This window comes from Tupaia chinensis, unplaced genomic scaffold (assembly GCF_000334495.1).
Source record: "Tupaia chinensis unplaced genomic scaffold, TupChi_1.0 Scaffold000403_1, whole genome shotgun sequence".
NCBI lineage: Eukaryota > Metazoa > Chordata > Mammalia > Scandentia > Tupaiidae > Tupaia > Tupaia belangeri.
Window position 1 is genome coordinate 216,100 of NW_006159905.1, and position 8,684 is coordinate 224,783.

The 8,684-nt window shown below is 54.5% G+C and overlaps 2 protein-coding genes across 3 annotated transcripts in view; one reads left to right on the forward strand and one right to left on the reverse strand.

The window, feature by feature from the left end:
• Positions 1 to 280: 280 nt before the first annotated feature.
• LTB (lymphotoxin beta) lies at positions 281 to 2,033 on the reverse strand. Its single transcript, XM_006154255.3, is given in 5 exon segments — positions 281 to 725; positions 728 to 880; positions 1,225 to 1,290; positions 1,474 to 1,519; positions 1,872 to 2,033. Coding segments are annotated over 5 exon segments (705 nt in total). The 3' UTR covers positions 281 to 447.
• A 5,034-nt stretch (positions 2,034 to 7,067) lies between these two features.
• LST1 (leukocyte specific transcript 1) overlaps positions 7,068 to 8,684 on the forward strand; it is a 3,828-nt gene continuing 2,211 nt past the window's right edge. The window contains exon 1 of one of the 2 annotated variants that reach the window (XM_027774111.1): positions 7,068 to 7,276. In XM_027774111.1, coding sequence (XP_027629912.1) covers positions 7,123 to 7,276 — 154 coding nt within the window. In that variant the 5' untranslated portion in view covers positions 7,068 to 7,122. The remainder of the gene's footprint in view (positions 7,277 to 8,684) is intronic. The other variant, XM_014590088.2, reaches the window with a different exon arrangement.

Sequence of the window (8,684 nt, forward strand, 5' to 3'; positions counted from 1 at the left end):
ACCGCACGCGCACGGTGGGAGCCACCCAGGAGGAAGGAGTGCGGTGGGCGCACCACGTGACCCGGAGGACTCGGATCCTGGACATGCTCCGGGTTTGAGATCGGTCCTTCTGCTCTCCGGCTGGGCTAGTCCTAGGGCTTGGCCTCTCAGGGGTCGGGGAGAACGGTCACACCACATGTTGGGAGAAGGCCATATGTGTCATGAGCTGTTTAGAGCAACTGAGAACACCCCTGGGGACCACCCGAATCAAGACACGCGGGGTCTCTGCACCCGCACCGGCTGCGCTGCAGCTTTGCACGCTTTATTTTCACCAGGCTCCAAAATCAGCTCCCAAACGGTCTCCTCCATTTCCCCCACTCCAGGGGTCCCGGGTACCTGGGTCCCCAACATCTCGGCCGATTCACACCCTGGCACCATGCAGTCCTTGCCCAGAGACGCGGGTGGCCCTCACCCCACCATCACCGCCCCAAAGAAGGTCTTCCCTCTCGCGTAGTCCACCATGTCGGGGTGACTGATGTTGACGTACACCATCTCGCCCCTCCGGAGCTGCACCAGGCCGCCGAAGCCCACGCTCGTGTACCAGAGGAGTCCGTACCCGTGGCTCCCGGGCCGCTCCAAGACGGAGCTCACGGTCTCGGCGCCCTCCAGCAGCAGCTCGGGGACGCCCGGCCCGTAGGCGCCGCCCGCGCGGTACAGCGAGCTGCGCAGCGTGAGCGAGCGGGCCCCGCCCGGCCCCGGTAGCCGACGTGACAGTAGAGGTAGTAGAGGCCGTCCTGCGGGAAAGCCAGCCCCGCGGCGCCCGAGAGCTGCACCCCGCTCCTCAGGAACGCCTCTTCTTTCTGTGCCTCCCAGCCTAGTCCCTGGCCCTTCCTCCACGCACCTGCGGAGAAAGGACTCCTGGAAGCGGCCGTCTGGGCTGGGGGCCTCTGGGGAGGAGGTTCGCGGGGAGGAGGGATTGCACCTGCGGGAACCGAGCCCGGGGGCGGCGACGGTGCTCTCTGGAGAGTGTGCGTCGGGGACGCGGGCACCTGGCCCCTGGACGTGGGGTGCGGAGCGGTGCGGGGTTTTGCCTGCACCCGGGGGGGCCGAAGCGGCTGGGGCGGGAGGGTGGACACAGCCGGGGGAGCAGGGGGGCTCTGGGGAAGACGCCCAGGGACTGCAGAGCGCAGGAGCACTGCTCTCTCGGGCGACTTCAAGGCGTGTTCAGGTCTAGGAGCTCCTTACCTATGAGGTGCGCAGCTGGGGGGCTGACACTCGCTTCTGGCTCCTCCTCTGGCAGTTCCTGAATCCCTGGAAGGAATGAAGAATCAACCATGCAGGGCAGGGCCTCCACCCATGCATGCGTCCCTGAGAGGGCAGAGTGCCAGCGCCCAGGCCCGGGGAGCCTGATTCTGGAGAAAGAGCTTCTGGGGGCAGAGGGGAGCTAGGAGTCCCAGAGGGGCTGCAGCAGGAAGGGGGATGTTCTGTTCTTACCCGGTCCTTTCTGAGCCTGCGCCCCCGGGTCAGAGGTCTCCGTTACCTGGGTGGGGTCACAGTGCCCGGAGCTCAGTCTCAGAGGGTACCAACCCCACCCCTCCCCACATAGGCCTACAGGCGCCATCCCCAAACATATCTCTGACAGCGAGAGCAGGCCAGGCACAGGGACTTGAGCAGCGGGCAGGGCCCCGAGTGTCTCCGGAAGAGGAGAGGAAGGAGACAGCCAGCCAGCCCGGAGATATCAGGACACACAGCCTCACAGGACCCTGGAGTCAGCAGCGACAGGCAAGACACCCCCTCCAGGGACAGCTGAGCCAGCTGATGAGGGAAGACCAGGCACAGCCAGAGCTAGGTGAGCATCCACACAGCCTGCCCCTCCTGCAACACCCACTCACCAGTCCCGCCTGCTCCCGGGGCACCAAGGCCAGCACCGCCAGGACGGTGATGGGCACCGCCAACAGCAGGGTCACAGGAGAGGTGGCTCCTGCCACAGCCAGCAGCAGGCAGCCCCTTCCCTGGGGCCTTCCTCCCCGGCCCTCCAGCCCCAGTGCCCCCATGAAGACTCTGAAGCAGGTCCAGAGCAGGGGGGATTTCATACCTCAGGGGTGGAGCCATGCCCTCCCTGCAGACCCACACACCTGGCTGGGACTTTCCGCACACCCCTGCTCCCCTCACCCGGCTTCCTGTTTACCCAGAGCTGGGGTGGGGCAGCTGGATGCCTGGGTTCTCTGAACTGGGGAAGGAGCAGAAGTGGAGTGAGACTTTCGGGGTAGAGCTGCAGTGGGCCTTGGCGAGCTGTGGGCTCAGCAGGGAGGGAAACCAAGGCCGGGGAAGGACAGAGCTTGCAGGGAAGCAGGCAGAAGGCTGCGACAAGAACGCAGAGCTGTTACGTTGCATCTGCGCTCTGCCACACCCCAGAGCTGGGTGCAGGAGGAGGGCCACGTCCAGGACCCTGAGGTCAAGGGCTGGGGTAGGACAGGAACTGGGTCTTGAGGGATGGGTATCTGGGTCCCTAGGAATAACCTATCCCGTGGGCCAACCAGTGGCATGTGATTAAGGCGGCTGGATCTCACATGGCCAACTATGCGGTTCAAGTCCAGACATAGCAGATGGAAAAACAAATTAGGGGGGCTGGCAAGTGGCTCAGGGTGCTGGACTCCCACATGACTGACTGTGGTTCGAGTCCTAGACCTGGCGGCTTGCTTTCTCACTTCCTCTCTCTCTCTCTCTTTCTCTCTGTCTTTCTGGTCAAATAAAATAAAATAAAATAAAAATAAAATCATTCCTTAATTTTTTTTTAATTGGGTGCATGTGTGTTCCCAGGATTCCAAGAAGAGACTGAAGGAGGAGGGACTGTGGTATGGCCGCCCCTCCTAGGTGTTCGTTTCTTTCTCTCCCTCTCTGCCCTTTCTCTCCAGTGAATGCAAGCTCCCTAGAGCAAACTGAAAATGTAAAGTTAATAATAATAAGTAACCTGTTCTCACACTGGGCCTAGCTCACCCCTCTTCCCTTAAGCACTAGACAGAGTAAACCAGTCCACGACAATGACAGCCGAAGAGGGCCAGGGCCTCAGCCTCACCATAACTGCTACCTCACTGAGGAAGTGTGGACGTGAAGCGCGTGTGCGTGCCCAGAATCCTGAGAGGAGAATGGAGAAGGGATTGCAGCATGGCCATCCCCCGTGCAGGGTGATTTCTCACTTTTTGTCTCTCTATCTCTGTCTCTCCAGTGAGTGTACATGCCTTATAGCAAAAAAACTCTCTCAGGGCCAGCAGGTGGTGTAATGGTTAAGGTGCTGGACTCCCACACGCTTGACCACAGTTCAAGTCCTGGACCTGGTAGCTTGCTTTCTCACTTCCTCTCTCTTTCTTTTAAATAATTATTTTACTTTTTTTAAATTTAACTTTATTTATTTTAATTTGACAAGAGAGGGATAGAGTGAGTGAGAGAGAGAGAGGGAAAGTGAGAAAGTGAGTCGCCAGTTTGGCACTCAAACTGTGGTCAGCCATGTGGGAGTCCAGCGCCCTTAACCACCACACCACCTGCCAGCCCCCATCTCTCTCTCTCTCTCATTCTCTCTGTGTGTGTGTGTGTGTGTGTGTGTGTGTGTGTGTGTGTGTGTATGTGAGTGTGTGTCACTCTGGTCGAAATAAAAATAACAATAATGATAAATAAAATAAAGAAAGTAATTTTTTTTTTAAAGAAAACTCTCTCAAGGGACTAGCAGTTAGCATAACGGCTATGTTGCTGGACTCCCATGTAGCCAACTGCGGTTCGAGTCCCGGACCCGGTGGCCTAAACTAATGCTCGATGCGTGTGCGTGCATGCCCAAGATCCCGAGAGGAGAATGGACGAGAAGGAATTGCAGCGTGGCCATCCCCCCTGAGGGGTGATTTCTCGCCTTTTGTCTGTCTCTCTCTGTCTGTCTGACAAGCACACACACCCTGTAGCAAAAACCTCTCAAAAAAAAAAAAAAAAAAACCCTCAAAAAAAAAAAACTCTCTCAAAAAATATATATACAAGTAAATGAATAAATAAAAATTAAAACTGGGTATAGGGGATCAGCAGGTGGCAGGTGCTTAAGGTGCTGGACTCCCACATGATGACCACGGTTCTAGTACCGGACCCACAGTCTTGACACCCAGCGCGTGTGCATACATGCTCAAAATCCTGAGAGGAGAATGGAGAAAAAGGGATTGTAGTGTAGCCATCCCCTTGGGGGGGGGGGGGGATTTCTCATTTTCCCTCTCTCTGCTTCTCTCCAGAGAGCTCCTGTGGCCTATGGCAAAAACTTAAAAAAAAAAAAAAAAAAAAAGGAAAGAAAGAAAGAAAGAAAGGAGTTTTAGAACCAGCTGGTGGCATGCTGGTTAAAGTGGCCAGACCCTACATGGCCAGCTGCACAGTTCAAGCCCTGAACCTGATGGCATGTGAAACATGCCAGGCACATGTATGCATATGCCCAAAATCGTAAAAGGAAAGAGAAATGGAAGAGAAGGGATCGCGGCATGATCATCCCCATGGGGGTTGCTTTATCACTTTCTCACTCCCTCGAGTGTGCGTGCCCTCTGGCAAAATTAAAAAATAAATAAATAAATAAAACTAAGTTCTGGGTCAGCCTTTCATCCGGTTAAGGGAGCTGGGTCTCACACGGCTGACTACACCATTGAACCCAGCAGCCTGAAGAACACACACTGGACACGTGCGTGTGTGCCCAAAATCTCACAAGGCGAATGGGGTGCTGGCAGGCGGCATGGTGGTTAAGGGCACTGGACTCCCACATGGCCAACTACGGTTCAAGTCCCAGACCCGGTGTCTTGCTTTCTCACTTTCCCTCTCTCTCTCTAGCTCACTCCGTCTCTGGCCAAGTTTAAATGAATGAACAAATAAATAAAGTTAAATAATAATTCTCTTAAAAAAAAAGCGAGTGGAGGAAAGATTGTGGTGTGACCATTTCTTATGGGGGGAGTAATTTCTCTCTCTCTCTCTCTCTCTCTCTCTCTCTCTCTCGGTAATGCATGAGGTTTCTGGCGAATTAAAAAAAAAACTACTGACTTTAGATTTATGCATTTCAATGTATGCAAATTGTACATTCCTCAGCACCCCCAAAAAAGAAATGGGGAAACAAATGCAGAACTCAAGTCAATTATAAGCACGCTAACGGACTCGTAAGTGAAAGACACTGCTGTTTGCAACATTGAAAGATAGGAAAAAGAAACCGATTGTTACATATGTAATATAGCAAATACAGAAGAATTTAATTATAGAATCTAGTTGGTAGGGATATAATTCTTTCCATTTTTCTCTGAATTTTTTTTTTTTTTGGACAGGTTTTTGCTATAGGGCACATGCGCTTGCTAGAAAGAGAGAGAGAGACAGAGAGACAGAAAGTGAGAAATCGCCCCCCGGGGGGATGGTCACACCGCAATCCCTTCTCCTCAGTTCTCCTCTCGGGATCTTGGGCACGCATGCACACGCGCCCGGCGTGAGTTTAAGCCACTGGGTCCAGGACACAAACCGCGGTTGGCTACGTGGGAGTCCAGCGACATAGCCATTACACCAACTGCTGGTCCTTCTGTTTGAACTTTTTAAAAAGATTTATTTTTGCTATAGAGTGCATGCACTCCCTGGAGCCAGAGACAGAGAAAGAGAGGGAAAGTGAGAAAGCACGTCCATCCCCGGCGTACAGCCATGCCACAACCCCTTCTCATCCGTTTCTCTTTAAATTTAGGACATGCACACACATGTGTCTGGCCTGTTTTGTTTTTGTTTTTTCTTTTTTTTGTAGAGGTTTTTGCTATAGGGCGCGTGCGCTCGCCAGAAGGACAGAGAGAGACAGATAGAAAGCAAGAAATTCCCCCCCAGGGGTGATGGCCACACAATCCCTTCTCCTCCATTCTCCTCTCAGGATCTTGGGCACGCATGCACATGCAGCCGGTGTGAGTTTAAGCCGCCAGGTCCGGAACTTGAACCCGGTCGACTACATGGGAGTCCAGTGACATAGCCGTTACGCCAGCTGCTGGTCCCATGTCTGGCCTGTTTTTAAGCCACAAGTCTGAGACGTGACTGCTCAGCTGGCCTTATGGGCTCCAGTCACCTTAAGCTCCATGCCATCTTCTGGTCCTGAGCTTTTTAATAATACATTTTTTAAAAACAACTTGAATATGGGGCCAGCAGGTGATAGAGTGGTTAAGGCATTGGACTCCCACATGGTTGATGGTGGTTCAAGTCCCAGGTCTGGCAGTTTGAAACTCACTCTGGCTGTGTGTGCGTGTGTGCCCAAAATCCCGAGAGGAGAAGAGAGGAGAAGGGATTGCGGTGTGGCCATCCTCCCAAGGGGAGGTTTCTCACTTTCTCTCTCTGTCTCTCTCTGTGTCTCTGGGGAGTACATGACCCCTATAGCAAAAATCCCTCTTCAAACAAAACAAAGCAAAACAAAAATCTTGAATATTGTCCTGTTGTTTTGCAGGAGGAACACTGAGGAGGTTGGGATGGGGATGGAAGTAGCAGAAAATTTCTGAACTTGGTGAAGGAAATGCAAATGAATACGGCATCTCTGTGTGTTCAGATAGTAACAGTAATAATAATACAGCTACTATACCTCCTGCCTCCACAGGAGCTCCCCACTGTTTACCCTCCTCAAGGCCTGGGTGTGCAATTGATAACCCAGCACGCCTCCATCGCCCAGGTCTCTGTCCAGAGGGCCTCGGACTACTGCCCTTAGTTCTGTGCTCCGCACCAAGTACTACCTCCTACAGGAAGTCCACCTGAATTGCCCAGGCTTCTTTTACAACACCAATTTGTCATCAACTTTCTGGCCTAAATCTACCCTAGTGCTCATGTAAATATAGTTTGACTTCCTCTGACCTTCCTGTCGTTGATTTGCTCGCTAAGGACCCTGTCTGATTCAGCTGCGGAACACCAGGAGAGCCACCCCAAGTCCACCAGAGTTCCAGGCCAACGTGGGAGCAGGCGTGTGCATCGATACCCAGAGCCCGAGTTCATGAGCTCTCAGCAGATGCGGTCGGAAGGGTACCTGGAGGAGGTGAGGATTCTCTACTAGCGGGGTCAGTAGATGCTGGCGATGAGGGGGTTCAGGCCTAGCTGCAGTCCCAGGAGCTTGAGGGAAAGATGTTGTAACCCTCCACGATGAACTTCCTCCTGACGATGCTGGGGAGGGCCCAGGCTGGGGAGAAGTTGAAGCCAGGGGAGGGGCAGGAATATCTGAGGTGCAGCGCTGGTCTACACCCTGGCAGCTCTGGCCAGTCCGGAGTCTGTCCATCCTGCACACCAGAAGCTCTGGGTAAGTCGGGAGGGACCCGGGAGGGGGAGCCACTGCAGGAAGGAGTGTCACGCCCCAGGAGAAGCGAGGCTAAGAGGAAGGGAGGGAGAGAGTGGGTTTGGGGTCCCCAGGGCGTTAGAGCAATCCTCTTGCAGCCTGAGTTCTGCCCCCCAAGGAAATGAAAGACAACCCAGCTCTGTTCCCACTGCCCTCGTGGCCACCCCAGGCTCTCCCCTTTACCTGTGCTTCTGACCCCGTCCCCCCAAAAGCTCCAGCCATTTCTCTCTTTTTTTTCTTTTGAAATTTTTACTTTATTTATTTATTTTTAATTTGACCAGAAGGAGACGCACAAAGAGAGAGGGAACATAGGAAGCGAGCCTCCAGGTCCAGGACTGAAACGGCGGCGGCCCTGTGGGAGCCCAGAGCCTTAACCACCACGCCACCTGCCGGCCCGCCGTTCCTCTTAAACCCGGCAGGGTCTCAGTTCCCGGCCCCTAGTCAGTGCATCTGGCTCTGTGGTGAAGTCAGTGGCCCCCTCTTTGCCCTTAAACAGGAACCAGTGGTTGAACAGGAAGTGCCTGAGGGGAAGTTATGGGGCCCTAGACACTCCTCGCTGCCCCACTTCTCCACGCCAGCCGGGGGGCCCACCTTCCCAGTAGCTGTGGGGCCGAGGGAGCAGGCTGGCTTCTGGGTGGCGCCGGACACCACCCTCCCGCCCTCGCCCTACTCCAGATCCTGAGTCCTTGTGCTCTATGATGCTGGAGAGGCCCCTCCAGACCACCTGGTCTGCCCGGGGTGCAGGGAAGGGGCAGGCCTGGAGCTGGACGGGGCTGGCCTTGAACCCCGCCTGGGTGTCCTTGGAAATGTCCAGGCTGGAGCCTGGGGGGTGGGGTGGGGACGACTCTCTTGGGAGGTGGCACCGTAAGAGCCTGCGTGGTCAGGACTTTAGGGAGGGTGGGAAGTGCCTGCTCTGGGAGTGGTTTAACAGAGGGCCCCTCGCTTTGCAAATGAGGGACTCAGCACGTGACCAGCCCCAGACCACTCAACCCTGAGAACAGGGGAGGGGTTTTGTGCCCGCAGGTTGACCTAATGCCCAGCCACAGATACATGAGAGCTGTCCACAGGGTAAGGCCCCTCTCCGTGGCACGGGAGGGTGGTGGGCTCAGAGTAGGGGGTGAGGGCCTCGCAGGACTGGCTGGGCAGCTGGGACAGGGACTTCTCCAGAAGCCCTGAAACAGCAGGGGGGTGTGATGGGAAGCCTCTGAGGGGGTGAGTGGGCTCAGATGTAACGGATGAGGGATGCTTACCTGTGGTAAGAAGTGAATGTTAGGTAATTAAAAAAAAAAAAAGTTGCAGGAGAAAAGAAAAAAAAAACAGTAAAACTGTTCATATCATTTTGTAAAAAAAAAAAAAAAGCACATTTTACGAC